This window comes from Anoplolepis gracilipes, chromosome 11, assembly GCF_047496725.1.
Source record: "Anoplolepis gracilipes chromosome 11, ASM4749672v1, whole genome shotgun sequence".
Taxonomy (NCBI): domain Eukaryota; kingdom Metazoa; phylum Arthropoda; class Insecta; order Hymenoptera; family Formicidae; genus Anoplolepis; species Anoplolepis gracilipes.
In genome coordinates, this window is record NC_132980.1 from 4,270,876 (window position 1) to 4,289,217 (window position 18,342).

The window sequence follows — 18,342 nt, forward strand, 5'->3', positions numbered from 1 at the left end:
TTCGAAATTTTAATTATTTAATTTAAAAAAAACGATAAATGACCAAACGTTTTAATTGGATGACCAATCATAAACAAACAATGACCAAACGATTAGTTAATTTTAATTATAAAAAAATCAAAGTGGTTCGGCTAACTTTACGGAACTTAGGTTTTAGGTCCACAAAATCTAGTAACTATATAAGGAGCTTAGCGGTCTAGTATTATATAGATGTCTGTGCTTAAAGGTCGAAAGGACCCACGGTGAAGACCTCATGCGGAGACTTCAGAACTACAAATTCTTTTCGACGATATTTCGGCTATAAATTAAGAAAGAATCATATTTAACAATGATATTCTTATTCAGGAGGATTTCTCGCAGCCTGCTAAAGAGCGATTTTTTGGAAAAAAAGGCTTAAAATAAAATTTCATAAAATTGACATGAATAAGGTATACTGATCGTGAATGAAGTATATAGACCAGGTGCACCGATTGTAATTATTATAAATTTTTTAAAAGCCAAAATGCAAAATCCGGCTTTTTAGCGGGGTAATAAACTTTACAAGGAATGTAGCAAAAAAAGTTTTATAAAAAAATATAACTTCTTCGAGGCAAAATATTACCGAATAGAATATTGTATCTATACCTAAAGTGCAAGTGCAGCTAATTGTAAGAAATTGAGTTGGCAGCACCGCTTGCTAAGGAGAGACAATGAAAGACAATAATGTCGTCTTCGTCTCTCTTGAAATGCAATGATGTACATACGTATACAGACATACACCAAACATTGAATAAGAATTCATTTCTCAATGTTGGTGACAGTGACGCTGGAATTTTCTCGTCGGTCCTGTCGACCCTTAAGATGGCGGCTTCCATCAGCGATTTGGCTAGCCCCCACCACCGATACATTCCCTCCTGTTTCTTTTTACTCTTTGTCCGTTTAGCTTGAGCCATATGCTCTCTCCTGTTTCTTTTTACTCTTTGATGTAGAGGCGCTGTTGTACTGACATTTAAAGATCTTATAAAAAAAAAAGACTAGGTTACTGATAACTGATAACTGCTAACCAATGACTACTGTCAGACCACAGAACATATACTAATTGTCAGACTTCTTTAGTTAAACGCAGTATGTTATATTTATTAATATAATTAATTATTGCTTTGGTGAGTAAATCTTGAAAATTTTTTTGACAATGTCACAACGATCTAGGTACTTTGTAAATGAGTACCGTACACATGATGAGGAGATCGCTAATAATGTAACATTAATGCGGCGCGAGATTGATAACAGTCAAAGTGCCGCTAAAATTAATCTACGTAAGATTCTGCAACGTATTATTGATAAGGAGCCGCCCGAACGTGCAGAAGCTGATGGTGGTCTATATGTTGGTGCATCCGGTATCTCTTACGCATTTCTACGACTTGCTAACCATACTCTATTGAAAGCTGAGACTGACAAGTATTTGTCATTGGCCGAACGTTATCTGCATTCGTCTCTAGCGATGGTGCAACGTCGCGGAGGGCGTTCCGGCACCGGTTTTCTTTTGGGTTTGTATGTATACTTTAGGAACATGGGATGAAATGATGAAAAGAGAGGGAAATTTAAATTAATGATTTCTCCTCGAATTTTTTATAGCTTACAAAAACAATGCTATAATATAATTATAATTATTAAACGTGCGAGAAGATAATAATTTAATTAATATAAATCATTTCCATAATAAAAGAAAACTCATAATAAAACAAGAATAAATCAGCTATGTAAAATATCAATTTTGTCTTCAAATTTAATACTTAAAATAATTTTTAAAAATATGCCTGTGTGTGATCTTTAAAAATGTAAAAAAGTCGTTAAATATACAGGTTTTTTTATTTAAAAAGAGATTAGTTTTTTATTATTTTTGTTGAATGTTAAACATATTATTTTTCTTCATATTTTTTATTAATATAATTAAGAAAACTAAATTTTTTATGTTTTTAATTTATTTTTTTTAAATTAATTTTAATGGATTAATAAGACTTTTTGCGACAAATTAGCTCAAACACAACATGATTTAAATAATTTTCAGTTAGATGACAAAAATTTTTATTATGTATCTAAAATTGTCCAACTTATGTTGTGTTTGATAATTTTAACAATCTTATTAATCTATTAAAATTGTTTTTAAAAAATAAAAAATAAAAAGTTGTAATTTGTAGTTTATAAAATACATTTGAATGAATTAATTGCAAATAAATGAAGGAAGCCAGTTATAAAAGATTTTGATGAACTCTTTAATATAGTAAAGGTGTTAAAAAAATAATGTATAAAAAGCAAAATTAAAAAAAAATAAGACTTCTTTTATAAAAATTGTACTTTATGAAAAACCATTTAATTTTTTTTTTCTATTTTAAGTCTTTCTCTCTCTCTAGTAATTTGTATTTAATAAAATACTAAATAAATTGATAAAATATTTAATAAACTGATGCACATTATATCTTGCATTTTCTAATTTCTTTCCTATTAATGATATGGTGACTAATAGTGATGAATATAGGAAAAATATAATGAAATGTGAATGTTATATATTTGTGTTAACTGTATTTTTAATACAATTAAAATAAAATGTAATAATATTTTGAAGTATGTAATAATGAAGTATTTATTTAAAATAATGGATTCTATTATTGCAGGAGATTGGGGGATCTTGGCAGTCAGTGCAGTCCTCGCAACCGCCCGAGGTGATGAAAAAACTACTAATGAGTTCGTAAAGCGCTATGTAGAAACGGAAGTACGCTGTAAAGAAGTAAATTTCCTAAAATGCGGATCGGACGAATTCTTTGTCGGTCGCGCTGGTTTCTTATACGGCGCGTTGTGGCTGAATCGCATGATAGAAAAAGTCGTCGTGCCACTCGATACGATGCATGAAATCGCGCGAACAATTGTTACCTCGGGCAAGATGTACGCGCGAGTGCATAACAGTCCATGTCCATTAATGTACGCGTATTATGGCACGGAATATCTAGGCGCGGCGCATGGACTCTGTGCAATTTTGCAAATCCTTATACAGGTAGTTATATATAATATATATTTGATTTGGAATAATTATCAACAAAACGTAGGAAAATATCAAAGACTATTATAAGGATATATGAGGACTATAAGAAGGAATTAATTATAATTAATGTAATGTTCAAAGTAATGTAACTGATTCTAGTTTGTACATATAAAATGTACAGAATCTTTTATCTATTTGTCTATACTTGTTTTACTTATGATCTTTTAATTATAATATGATCATCATCATTATTATCATTATGTATATACATATATGTATATTACTTAATTGTATTCTTTATGTCCAGGTGCCATCATTCTTAGATAACAATACCGATATTGACAGCACTACACGAACTTGTGTAGATTTCCTCTTGAGTTTACAAACGACTTCTGGCAATTTTCCATGCGCTATGGATGAAATAAATCATTCTGGACGAAGTCGCCGAGATAGCGACGATGAGCTAGTGCATTGGTGTCATGGTGCTCCGGGCGTCATTTACATGATGGCGGCGGCATATCTGCGCTGGAAAGATCAGCGCTATCTGAACTCATGTATACTTGTTGGTGACCTTGTTTGGCATAAAGGCCTCTTGCGTAAGGGACCTGGGATCTGTCACGGTGTAGCCGGCAATGGTTATGTCTTTCTCCTCCTATACAGACTCACTGGCAATGAACTTCATCTTTATCGAGCTGCCAAATTTGCAGACTTTATGAATTTACCACAATTTCAATCTGATGCACGTATACCTGACTCACCGTATTCGCTTTACGAAGGTATCGCCGGTACCACCTGTTTTCTCGCTGATCTTATTGAGCCGGACAAAGCTCATTTCCCTTTCCAAGATGTATTCTAAATACTAATAGAATATCAAATTATTTTGTTCTTTATTTTGTGCAAATTCATCCATTTATATATTTTGGTTTTACTCTTGGCGAACAAAATTATCGTATATGTAATTTTATAAAAAATTTCACATGATTTCAAATAAGCATAATTCTGCAAAAATTGTCGTTTTTGAAATTTTTTCATTTTAAAGCTTCCTTAAGTCTTTACTTTAAAAAACATTTGTCAGATTTTAAATTAATCCTTTTTCCCTCCTGCTGTCTTTCTATGTGTTATGTCTCCAAAAAATTGCATAGCTTAATGCATTCCACTGGGTGGAATGAATTTTCATCAAAAATCTCATGATTATCATCATAAAATATGGACTTTTCCTTGTAAATTAAAAAAAAATAAGGTTTATACAATTTTTTTTCGCGGAGTATTATCTGATGCGTACCACAAAAGGCTGATCGGATTTGACGCGTCATGTGTATATGTATGTGGAGTGTGTGTGTGTGGAATGTCTGGTATATGTGTGAGTATGTGTGGGTGTGTATGGGACGTTGGTGAATATATGTAGGATGTGTATAGAGTATGTGTGAAGTATATGTGTGTCGTTGTGTGTGATATATGTGAGATGTGTAGGATGTATATGGAGTACATGTGTGTCATCAGACAAAATTGTTTATTAATATATTATAATTTTATTTTATATATTATTTTAATATTATAATTTTGGCGACTATGATTTCATTTTCTTTCAGCACAATATCTGTTATTGTATTTATTTATTATTAAATATGTTTTTTTTTAATATTGAATTATATAAATGTTGTTTTAAACATTATTTTTTAACAGCATAAATATGTTTATATTACATATATAATAATAATATATAAAACGATAAATTTAAAATACTTATTAAGACTCCTGTATCTTTATTGCAGCATAAAGAGACGCAAAAGCGTCTTGTTGCTAAATATATATGAAAAATTAAGTGACGTTATTGTGTATCATTACTGAAATTATCGGCATTTTCAGTGCTAATTAGAGAATAGTTATTTATTTGTTTTTAATTAATAAAGAAATTTAAAAAACATTCTAAAAAAAATAATTAAAATATTCTAAATTGATATAATGATGGCAATTAATGCTATCCTATTGCAAAGAATAGTTAAAAATTGGGCAACTTTTCTTTAGTATCTACAACGAGAGCGCCGACTTCATTTGGACACCGTTCAATTGGACACAACCACTTATATCGACTAATGCCTAGGGTAACCAGCACGATTGACCAATCAAAGAGTCTTATTTTAAATTGGCCAATAAGCATGGTGTCTAATTGATATACACCCACAGACTTCTTATATAGAAGTCTGTGTTCTTGACTCGAAAACAAAGGGCATCAGCAATCCATATACAGTCGGACCTCTTATCCTACGGTCCACTTATGCTATCTAACCTCTTATCCATAGACTTACTAGAATAGACTGCATGAAGGTAGTGGGGGTATTCATCACTGAGAAAAGGATAGTTGTCGTTAATATGAGTTTCTATCTCTTTCTAATACAGAGTAGTGGGAGAAGTATAGCGACCAATAACCGGTGTCAGAGCGTGTTGTCATAGGGTGCGTTCCTTTTGGACGCTTACATGCTTAAAGCGCTTAAAAGCATTGCTTACGCTGTTTCATTTGAAGTTATAAGCGCTTATAAACGCATTAATGATGTCACGTCATAACTCGTGCTCACAAATGCTTATTTCATCGAGGTAGGGCAGCAAAAGCGTGAGCACTTATAGCGCGTGAGCGTTCATATGGAACGCACCTGTGGTATCGCATGATGAATAGAAAAATGGATTTAAATTGTAATGTGATTAATATATGATTAATATATGATTAATATAATTGAAATGTGATTTAAATATGATTAATATATGATTAATAATTGAAATGTGATTTAAATTGTACATCGGTATATGATGGTAAAATCTTTTCTACGTAATTCTTTAGGCATAATATTGCAGTTTTCTCGCCATACTTATTAAAAATTAAAAGAATGTTTTCTACTTCTGTATTAAGTTTTAAAGAATTTCCATCGTCATCAAACAATATTTCGAACATTATTATAATTAGCGAACACAAAAGAACAGTCTGTTTTTCCGCCATTTTGACATGCTTACGATGCTCATGCACCCAAAAAGAACAACTTTCCGTTTGCAATTTTAAGCGTTTAAGCAGCAAACGGAACGATTGAAAATAGCGCTTATAAGCGTGAGCGCTTACAGCGCGTGAGCGTTCATATGGAACGTACCCATAGTATGCGTGTTGTGATGTGAGTGCGTTCCATGCAGCGCGCATGTTTTGTTACGTAAGTCACGCCTACTAGAAAGAGATAGAGACTCATTAACGACAGTTATCCTTTTTTCAATGATGGATACTCCCATTACCGTTTTTCCATCTCATAAGCAGTCTATTCTAGTAAGTCTATGCTCTTATCTTACGACAAAAAATCCTCTCATGCTACAACTCCATAAAGTTAGCCAAACCACTTTGATTTTTTTATAATTAAAATTAACTAATCGTTTGGAAATCGTCCGGAAATGATTAGAAGTCTAATTAAAACGTTTGGAGATTCATTGTTTTTTTTAAATTAAATAATTAAAATTTTGATGTAAAGTTAGCTAAACATTTTTATTTTTTGTCCAATCGAGTTAAACAAGAGTTAAACAAGAGTTTATTCGATGCAGAATCGTTAGGTGGTCACGAATAAATTCTTTACAACGTTTAGAGGTCCATAGTTTATCCGAAAAATGAAAAAAATCATGTGCGGTAAAATTCTAAATTCTTTTAAGGCTGATTCACACTTTGGTAGAAAAGCAGGTAAATATGAAGATGAGCGGTCCTCCTCACCGATTTTATTGAAAATTTTTTTAGTAATAGATTTTAGCTCGAAACGAACGAATCTGGCAGAAAAAAATCGTCGCTCTGCCACGCGAAGCGAGATATAAATTTTTTAAGATGATCACTTTTGAGGCTATTATGAAACCTGTCATTCGGGCGACGTATAGTGACATGGACATACTCTGCGCTCACGCGCGCATGCGCTTTAGTAACTTACACAAAATTTTGGGAGCACAGCCACTTATCGACCGATGCTTAGGGTCATCAGCAACGATTAACCAATCAGAGAGCCTCATTTTAAATTGGCCAATTGGCGACGTGGTCAATAGACTCTCACCCAAAATTTTAAATAAATCCTTTTTAATTTTAATAAATCCTTTTTATGTTACTATGCAAGTTGCAAACCCATGTGGAATCGTATATGCATTGCAAAGTACATGCTTAGATGGGAGTGCATAGAGGACGGGGCTTCGTCCCGTCTCCATAAAAAAGTAACAAAACTTGAGAGCGTAGAAACTACCAAGGCTGACAGTATTGTGTGCAAGTTTCAATGCTATTTTCCTAAGCAAATGTTATTTGATTGAAGTGCTGTTAGGCAAATGGCTCAATGAATCGTGCATCGATGCATTCAGTATTTATTTCGTAAGATTAAGAATAAAAAATTATAAATATAGTGTAAGAGTTCGGACATAGATTGAATTAAAATTTTACATTGAAAATGTAAAAATGCATGGGTAACTTTAAAACGCCATAACTCCGCGAAAAAAATCGTATCAACCTCAATTTTTTTTAATTTGCAAAGGAAAGTCTAAATTTTATGATAGTTGTCATGATATTGGCGAAAAAAATTTATTCCACCCCGTGGAGTGCGTCAAACTATGCAATTTTTTGGAAACGAAACACGTCCTCACTTTTGAAAGGGCGGAAAGGGAAAAGGAGAAATTTAAAATCTAACAAATGCTTTTCAAAGTAGAGACTTTAAGCTTTAAAATAAAAAAAATATTTTTCAAATACGATCATTTTTGACGGAGTCATGTTTATTTGAAATTATGCAAAATTTTGCATAAATTTACATATGCGATAATTTTGATCGCCAGTGTAATATTTGTTTTCTCATACCGATATGAATCTGGTGTAGCCATTTTCCATATGGCAATAAGAAATTGTTTTTCCGGTGATATTGCTTTTCGTCCACTTTTAGACCTTAATGAAGGTTTTATCATATTTAAGATGAATGTAGTGCGCTTCATTCTAAAATATATTAATTTTAAAAAGTCAGCTTTAGGAAACAATAACATAACATAAAACATAAGTTTTTCACTTACATATATTAAATATATTTATAAATATATGTATAATTTTGTCTTATCGAAAATAAAGTTGATACTCGTACAAATATTTATATAAAAAATATTACACTTACCTAAAATGTGATTTAAATTGTACATCGGTATATGATGATAAAATCTTTTCCACGTAATTCTTTAGGCGTAATTGCGGTTTTCTCGCGATACTTATTAAGAATTAAAAGAATGTTTTCTACTTCTGCATTAAATTTTAAAGAATCTCCATCGTCATCAAACAATATTTCGAATATTATTACAATTAGTGAACACAAAAGAACAATCTGTTTTTCCGCCATTTTGACATGCTCATGATGCTCATGCACCCAAAAGGAACAACTTTCCGTTTGCAATTTTAAGCGCTTAAACAGCAAACGGAACGATTGAAAATAGCGCTTATAAGCGTGAACGCTTACAGCGCGTGAGCGTTCATATGGAACTCACTCTTATGTACTTCCACCTTCAGAACGTAACCTGAAAACATCGAACGTCAATATGGAAATGTACCTTTAACCTAACATGAATAGTATATGTGACATAAACTATAGACTTTCAGTACTGCTAGTGTGTGAATATCGAAACATAGCTTTTGTCTGTATTCATTTTGACGATAAAAATGGCGGAATGCAAGGGTGCGTTTTATGTTTTCTTTCGATTTAATTATGCAAAAGTGTAATAATATCGAGTAAATACTAAAAGTATTTGATGTCGTATGATTTTATATAATATGACATTTAGTTAAAAATATATTGTGCCGTTTTTCGGCGAAATTTTCATGTTTACACATCCATGGACTAACGAATTAACCGTTCATGACAATCATTTTAATTCTTTATGCTGTTTTTAGAAACTACAGAGGAAATTGATCGTCCATCACTTGTCCTAAAAGTCGATCCGCCCGAAGAGTCACCAGAAGATACCGATGATACCACTGAAGATTCGACGAATAGTAATTCAGCCATGCCATCTAATTGGGGTATACAAGTATTCTAAAATATTAAGATATTTCACATATTATTCAGAAATGCATGAAGCAATTACAAAAATGAACATTTAATGTCGTAAATGATATTTTTTGACATTCTTCTTTATTATAAAATATCTAATTGTTTAATAATATAGTATATATTTATGGATTTTTTTAGATGAAGGACATATAACGGCATCAAATAATCAAGAATCTACATTGACACCTATTAAATCTTCTAATAAAAAACATTGTGAGTTTATACAATTTAATAAGATTGATATATGATATTTATTACATTATATGATCACATTAAATTGATATATTTGTATATATGGGTGTATATATGACTTGTGTATGTATATATATATACATATACATATACATATACATATACATATACATATACATATACATATACATATACATATACATATACATATATATATATATATATATACATATACATATATACATATACATATACATATACATATACATATACATATACATATACATATGTATAATATCCTTACAGGTCCTGTGCTAGTAGCTTCAAAATTTGGAAATTTATTTGGTGTTAATGAATTTTCAAATTCTGTAACTAGTAAATTGAAGTCGTCTATATTAAGACCATCGCAATTAACTGTAATCACCAATAGTTCTGCAATTACTACTGACAAAACTGTTTTACAACCTGCAAAATTTCATAATCCATTTGCAAAGGTTTCTGATAATTCTACAGATGAGTCTATAACAAATGACAATAAACCTGAAATGAATGCAGAATCTAAAACTGAAGAAAAGTCTGCAGAAGATGTTAAACCAAAATTTTTACCTTTGGGTGTGAATACAAAGGAAAATGAAAATAATGTAAATAATACTGTAACACCCAATACTGACACTCCTAGCTTTGTATTTGGTCAAAATTTAAAGGAACGTGTTACTGTTTCAAATGATACAGAAAGTTCAGACAATTCTGAAAAGGAAGAGACAAAAGTTGAAGAAAGTAATGAGAATGGATCTTCTAAACTTCTATTCTCAAATGCAGCTGCAAATTGTCGTGCTACCGTAAGGCCAGGTTTAACATTAACGCAAGCGGCACAAGTATTAGAAGAGGCTAACCGTGCAAGCAAGAGAAAATATAGTCAAGTAACATTGTTAACTGGTGAAGAAGGAGAAACAAATATTCTTCAAATTAATTGCAAATTATTTGCATTTGATAAGGTAGGTGTAATGAAATTTTTTAGTGGATAAATTCAGAAAATTAGAAAATAATATAATAATAAATAAATAATAATAATTAATAAATTAGAAAATAATGCTTGTAATGATGTTGCCATTATTATTTTTTTTTTTTTAGTATAATAATGGCATTAAATTTTCTGTGGTAGAAAAAGTGACTTTTATATACTTTATTGATAACAAATAATGAATTTGACAATTATTTTTATGGCTACTTTTCAATCTACATGACATGATATAAATATATAGAGCATTAATAAACTCTTAAATAATAAACAAATAAAAAATTTAATAAGTATTATTTGAATCAGATTATGTAATTCTTATAAATTTTGTATTAAATATTTTATTAAAAAATAATTTAATACATAAATAGATTAGTTAACACATCAGCATTTTGAAATTGGAAATTAAAGATATAAAAAAACAATTTTTGGATACATTTATGAATTTATTAAAAGAAAAAAATTAAGAAAACCTTTTTTTTATTTCTACTTATAGAATTTAGTAACCTTTAAAAAAACTGATATTTTTTAAGTAAATTTTTTGTGATTAAGATTCAAAATTATTATGAAAATTATAATATACATTTTATATCAATAACAATAGCAATATTGAAATTATATTGCTTTTATTAAAATAATTGATTTTAAAGATTTCCGTTGCGTCCATTTATTTATTATACCGAATCTATATATTGCTCATTGATGTAACAATAAATTATTTAATTATTTAGTTTTTTCAAATGTACTTTGTTATATTTGGCTCTTTCACGCCTCTAGTACTAAGTTATTATTTGCTTTTATTATATTTAATAATGTTCACACAAAATGTATGTATATTTTATATACAACTGTAATAGTGTTAAAAAATTAATGGAAATTGTAAGTATTAATTATTCTTTTAATAACAATAATTGTAATGAATTATTTTTTACAATTAAGTAACAAATAATACTAATGAGTTACTTTTTAAAATTGATAATGAATAATGGAAACAGTGAGTTATTTTTATAAAGTAAATCTTTTAAACTTTTTAACTATATACATTTAATAAAATGAGAAAACGCGTAATAAAAAAGTAGAAAGTTATATTGTCAATTGTCTTATCAGATATTAATCACTAATTTAAGATTCAATGTGCTTCTCTTTAGTTGTTAGGCCAAGAGGTTGCGACGCGTCGAAATTTTTTGTCGAAATTATTTCTAAAGAGTAACCCTTAAATTCTTGTACATCATGATAAAAATTTGGCTAGTGATTATTACCACAGTATTGATTATTACACAATGTATTTTTGAGTTAATTATGTATAATTATCATTAAATTGATAGTGGTACTCACAAAATTACAGTGGACAGATAATATGTATGTACTTTAATATGTATATATTTTATTGAGTTTATGCTGAAAAGAAAAGTTGATCGAAACATTCAAACATTATTAGTCATAATAATATGTTAAATTCTTAATATTGTTTAAATAACATAAATTTGTAGATCACTTACTGTGCTTGCTCATTTTTAATCGAATGTTCTTTTAAATTTTAAGAGCCTTTATTTAATTTTTGTTTATCAATTAATTTATTTCTAATTTTATCATATATTTTTTTATTATTTTAATTTTAATTAATTTTTTATTTATATTGACTTTTATTTTAGTTTTTATGTTATCTGAATATAACTGTTCTAAGTATGAGTTTAAAAAGTTTTATATTATGTTATTATAGTTTAGTTGAATATATGAATGATGTTACATAAATTTTATAGTCGAGTATATGAATGATGTTACATAAATTTTATATGTATAATATATGGACTATCTGTGTTTACATTACTGAATTTTTTAAATTTGTTGATTTCTATTTTTTAATATTTCAGACCACTAGCAGTTGGCAAGAAAGGGGAAGAGGTACACTAAGACTTAACGATCGAGATGAAGAATCTCGTTTAGTTGGTCGTACTGCAGGAACACAAAGATTGATTCTAAATACGAAAGTATGGCCGGGTATGACCGCAGAAAGGGCTGGACCTAAATCATTAAGATTAACCGCAATGGATGTTCATGGAGATATTCGAATTTTTATTGTCCAAGCAGCACCTAAAGAAGTTGATCAACTGCATAACCTTTTGTTGCAGCGACTTAAACGTGCGCAAGAACGCCACCCTAAAAAAGTAGCAACTGATCATTGACAACCAATTGATAATTCCGACGGAGTGTTAGCCACAGTTTAATTCAAGCAACTATAATAGAAATCACTAGTATGTGAGAAGAGCTAATCTTTCAAAAATATAAGGCTCTATCTAACATATGCACAATAGAATGGCTATGATTTGTGCCTTTCTTCAGAAGTTGCAACCTTGTTGACACCAGTATTTGTCTAAAGACAAAGAAGATCAAGTTGTGGTACACATGTATAAGTTGATATTCTTGTACAAATTTTTTAGAGTTTTTTTTATAAATACAAAACGGCTTTATAATCATTCCCATTCCATATTCTTTTATTTGAAATTTAATATTTCTTAAATACACAATGTGTGTGTTATGAAAATTAGAGATTTTTAAAGATAGCATTATATCAATTATATATAAATTGTTATAAATATTATAAAATAAAAAAGCAAGTTTAGTTCTTGAAATAAATCATAAAAATTTTAATAGGTTTATATTCACACTGAACTCTCCGTAATTATTACAATAAGCAATTTTTCTTTCTTTTCTTTCTTTTTTTTTAATAGGTGATGTATTAATCTACATCATAGATTTAAATGAACAGCTTATATGTACAATTTATGATTAAGGTGCATGAAAATAGCTGCAGAAAAACGAGTTAATCTATCTATGTAACTAATATTGCCGTTATCTGTATGTTAATTTGTATCTGAGAGATGATTTGTAGAAATGTACAATACAACGGCATTATTATTAATACTATTACTGCTACTATTACTACTACTATTACTACTACTATTACTACTACTATTACTACTGCTACTGCTACTACTGCTACTATTACTACTACTGCTACTGCTACTACTACTACTACTACTACTACTACTACTACTGCTACTGCTACTACTAATACTACTACTACTAGTACTACTACTACCACTACTACTACTACTACTACCACTACTACCACTACTACTACTACTACTACTACTACTACTACACTACTACTGCTACTACTGCTACTACTGCTACTACTGCTACTACTACTATTACTATTACATTACTCTATATTACATTATTACTACTGTTACAAATGTTATTTTAGATGTAAATAAAATTTTCGATTTATAGTGTGTATATAGTGTGTATTGTATGTCAGGTAGAAGGGTCTGAGAGTGCTTCTTTTCCTCTGTATTACAAAACTAAGCTTTTTCAATTCGTAATCTTCGATTTCGTCTATAATAATGTTATTTATTTTACTTGTTTTCTCCACTCTTCTTAAGTAAATAAAACAAAATGCATTGTATATTATAATCTACAATAAGAAATTAACATTACTTAAGAAAGAAAAAGAGAAAAAATTATTGATATCCAAATTTCCAGTCTGTGTATGTGGCATATGAAGAATGTATTGCTCATTGATTATATATGAAAACAATATTCGTACACAAACTTTCTTCAACACACATATCTTTTTTATATAAATTATTGCATATAAATGTGTAGTAAGTACGTTAATAAGGACAATAAAGGGATTTGAAATAAAATCACATTCAAATCCATTATATTTTGAAATTATTTATTTTTAGGATATTTAATATTTTTTCCTTTTTGAGTCACTACTGTAATCACTTTCTATAAACAAAAAGATAGCATTGCAACATACACATGCATATATATATATATATATATATATATATATATATATATATATATATATATATATATACACATACGTATGTGTGCGTGTGTAACTTTTTAACTTCTCTAAGAAAAAAATAAATCAGCAATATATGTATTTTAAATACAACAAAGTTTTTAAAATACCAATTATATACATTTATAAAATGTGTTTCTGTTAAAAGATATGTTATCACTACTTACGAGTTCTGATTCTACGTTCCAATCTGGAAAATATATATGAATATTGAGTAATTCCTGAGCCTTGCGATTTTAGCGCAACTGGCGCAACGGTCGAGCTCTGTCGCTTTATGGCGGGTGGTATTCAACAGGCTGATATTTATAGACTGCGGCGGAGTTTTCTGCAAACCTCTGCAACGTTTTAAGCATCAAAATCTAGTTGTTACGTTTATCTCAACGTTTGTTCGATGATCATAAAATTTGATGAACATGCGTAATGATACAATATCACAATAACGATTTCGTATTTTCGGGCAGCGGGACGACGAATATCGCGTCGGTTAAAACCGCCGAGAAAATTACGAAAATTCTAATGTAAGCCCGTGACCAGCTGCTGCTCGCCCGGTTGCTCGAAGTCACATCATTGTTTCTCAGTGGTAACGCGTGCTGTTCGTTTCATGTCATGCGTTTTTGATATGCCATCGCAGCTAACCGAGCCGGAAGCGATAATCGCAGCAATGCCAATGATGCTGATCATCATCATTCTTTTTATATCATCCTCTGTTTGGAAAAATTAAAATCAGTAAAGAAAAAAACAAGAATTTTCTCCGCATCTTCTGTGGCAAATGTTGATAGTTCGAAATGGATTGAATAAATATCATTTGGTCTATATATAATTATATGTGTGAAGATATTGTGTAAATGCGTTCTATGGAATATTCTCTTACTGAAAATGGGATCTCCGTTTGATGGTAGAAATAATATAAGAGAAGGTTTGCCTTGCAGAATAATAATCGTTTAATCGCCTTGAACATTTTTGTGTTCTTTAAAGTTTTTTGAACGTTATGGAATCTGGAACATTATTATTATCTCATTTCTATAATTCTCACATAATAATGAGTATATGAAAATTATGTATACTTTTTCTTTTCTTTTTTAATAAGTAAATTGATGTAATATTCTTTGCATTTGTTTTTAAGTAATATATGTATAATTAAGAGCATTTATTTTTCCTATAGAAAAAAAAATTTTTTGCATAAAAATACTAAACATAATCTACTATGAAAACAGATACAAAACATAATTGTGCAATTTAGTGCGAAAAAAATGTACACTAAATGATGGATTAATCTTCAGAAAAACAACGATAATATAACATTAAAAAATTTTTCAAAGTCTAAGGAAACATCAAAAACGTAAATTTTGGATTCTTGTTGTTTCTAATTTTTGTGAAAATATACCATTATATACGTGATTGTTTCTTGCCATGGAATGTGGATGGAAGAGGATACAAACAAATTGATAACTGGAAACATACTTCTCGCAACTCAGTGCATTCAACACAGAGGTGATATGCGTTTTGTTCAACATTTCGTCTTTAATATCACGCCAATTCGAGCGTGCGATTATTTCTAGAACACAAGAATGAATCGATATATTGAATTGCAAAATGGTCGGATATTTATATTGAGTTTTTAATGAATTTTATTTGTATCTGTGTTTATATTATTGATTATTTGATATTTCTTAAATTTGCTGGCCATTCAACACATTAAATTTGAGCATCAAAATGCATGAAACTTGTGCACAGTTCAATAATGCGCAAGAGTATAATAAATCATGGATTATGAATTAAACACGATGATAATACTGTCGATGTCAAGTATAAAGTGAAGTTAAACTGGGCTATGGTGAAGCCATAGAAGATGATGTTCACCGGTGGCTCGCACACGAAGAAGAGAAATGCCGGCAGCGGTGGATTTGGAACCTCCGGAAGGAAGTCCTCCGTGGATCACCGGAATCCTCCGATACGCTGTATAGGTGCCGAAGGATATACGTATAGGTGAGCTATTCGATATGTGAATACCAGTAAACTCTATCCTATATTGGAATGACTATAGTACCATATTAAGAAAATTAGCTATATTATATAGAAGTAAAGAAGTACTATTTCTTTCTCTGTCTAGTGATTTTAGTACCAAACATACAGATAGTACTATTTCCTCCTTATTCAACCATTTTTTTCATTTTAACTAACCATTCTAGTATAAGAGTTCACTGGCAAATACTCATGTTAAGATGCACACAATTTACAATGCAGTAAAAGGACAATGTGAAAAAATTGTACATAACAAAGAGAAAAGAGAGTAGGAAAGAAGAAAAAAGAAGAAAGAAAAAAATTATATATAAAATTTTAATAAGTCTAAAATATTATTTTACTTATTTATTTATATATAAATATAATCTTATATATATGTATATATATATATATTATTATATTTATTACTCAAAATATTAAAATTTAAAAGTAATATATAAAAGTAATATAAAAATTTTGAAGTAATTTTGAAGTAATTAACGTATTACCTTAATCCGAGATTAAACAAACATCACTATTTTATAGTGATGCCTTTCTTATAATTTTTGTCTAAAAAATTTATTTATACAATACTTTCTCTTGAAATATTTGTGATTTTCATATTAAATGTTCCATGTTATGTGTTGAATGTTGAACGTGTTTATTGCGTGTGGACTTTGCACGTGTGTAGATAATGTAAAAATACCAGATGTAACATTTCCGTGGAAGCAGTGATTGATCAATCTTAGATTTGCCTCTAAGTGCATCGACATATAGAATAAAACATCGTGAATAGGCAAATGCACGTCCACTATTGAAAGAGAGATACTACATCTGAGGCCTATGTGTGTCTCTTTTGCTAGCATCTCATTGGTTATTTTGTTTTCCTCCAGAATTCTTGTAATAATGTAGCATTAAATTCAGCACCTACTCAATAATTCGTGATACAGTCGGACCTTTCATCCTTACTATACCTCTTATCCTACGACAAGAATACCTTTCATGCTACGACCATGGTAGAATAAACATATCCCCAATCCCCACTTTTCACATGTACGTTATAGTATTGGCTCGTTAGATTTTGGATTGCAGAGTGGGGGAAAGTCGTAGAATCAGAGATATCCGGAATGGATATGTCGTAGGATGAGAGGTCCGACTGTAACTTGTTTTGGAATAATATTGTTTTGCGTTGTAAAAATGCTTCCGTTATAATATAAATTTATGTATTGTTCATATATTAAAACAAATGAAACAGTGGAAAAATATAGTAATTATTTCATAGAAAACTTGTGCGCAGGGTTTGCAACTTTATTTCGATAACCCTTCAAAAAGAAAGACAAATATAAATCTCAAATGTAGTATCTCTCTCTCTATAGCGGGCGCACGTTTGCCTATCGCGATACTCAGTCAATTCTATATGTCGATATCTAAGTGCCAGAGGCGACCTGAAGGGCAATTCTGCAAGCGATTGATCAACCTAAAGCTTATACATAGAGCTAATGGAGGAGCTTTAACGCACTAAAATAAGATCGACAAACAGAGTAGAAAACATTGAATGATAAACAATAACTATATTGTAGTTGTCTTCCTATATGGGCTATTTTTTCTTTTTGAGAATAACACAGAATAGAGGACTGCAGAAAGAGAGATAAAATATATCCTCTTTGTCGATCTTTCTTTAGTAGACTTTTCTATATTCGGCATATAGACAAGGCACCTCCGCCCCCCCCCCCCTAGTATAAGCTCTATGTTGATCAATCAGAAATTTGCTCCAAAATTATGATTATGCATAATAGTACCCTTTGTACTTTTACATCATTTGTGTGTCAAAGGCTGCGCTTCGAAGCTGAAGATGTTTCGAAATGTTTTAAATATAGTTAATTCAGCAATATTAATGACACAGTGAACTTTATCCTATAGTAGAATGACTAATATTGTGTTAAGAAAATAAGTTAAAATATAGAGATAAAGAATAAATATTATTATGACATTATTAGAATAGATATTATTTCTTTCTTTGTCTAATAATTACTGATTAATCAACAACGACGAATGGTCTTCTATATAAAACGAATAGTATAAAAAGTAGAATAGTAGATTATTACATGCGATTATTTGATTTACCTCTAACTGTCCGTTATAATTATAGTTTTTGACACTG

The 18,342-nt window shown here is 30.0% G+C and overlaps 2 protein-coding genes across 2 annotated transcripts; both read left to right on the forward strand.

The window, feature by feature from the left end:
- Nucleotides 1-1,027: 1,027 nt before the first annotated feature.
- Nucleotides 1,028-4,617, forward strand: LOC140671248 (lanC-like protein 3 homolog). Its single transcript, XM_072902463.1, has 3 exons — nt 1,028-1,526; nt 2,652-3,028; nt 3,324-4,617. The coding sequence occupies exons 1-3, from the start codon at nt 1,172-1,174 to the stop codon at nt 3,870-3,872; spliced, it is 1,281 nt and encodes a 426-aa protein (XP_072758564.1). The 5' UTR covers nt 1,028-1,171; the 3' UTR covers nt 3,873-4,617.
- A 3,941-nt stretch (nt 4,618-8,558) lies between these two features.
- On the forward strand, nt 8,559-14,008 carry Ranbp3 (uncharacterized). Its single transcript, XM_072902363.1, has 5 exons — nt 8,559-8,715; nt 8,931-9,059; nt 9,229-9,303; nt 9,589-10,277; nt 12,172-14,008. Exons 1-5 carry the CDS (start codon nt 8,700-8,702, stop codon nt 12,481-12,483), a joined length of 1,221 nt encoding a protein of 406 aa, XP_072758464.1. The 5' UTR covers nt 8,559-8,699; the 3' UTR covers nt 12,484-14,008.
- The last annotated feature ends 4,334 nt before the right edge of the window (nt 14,009-18,342 follow it).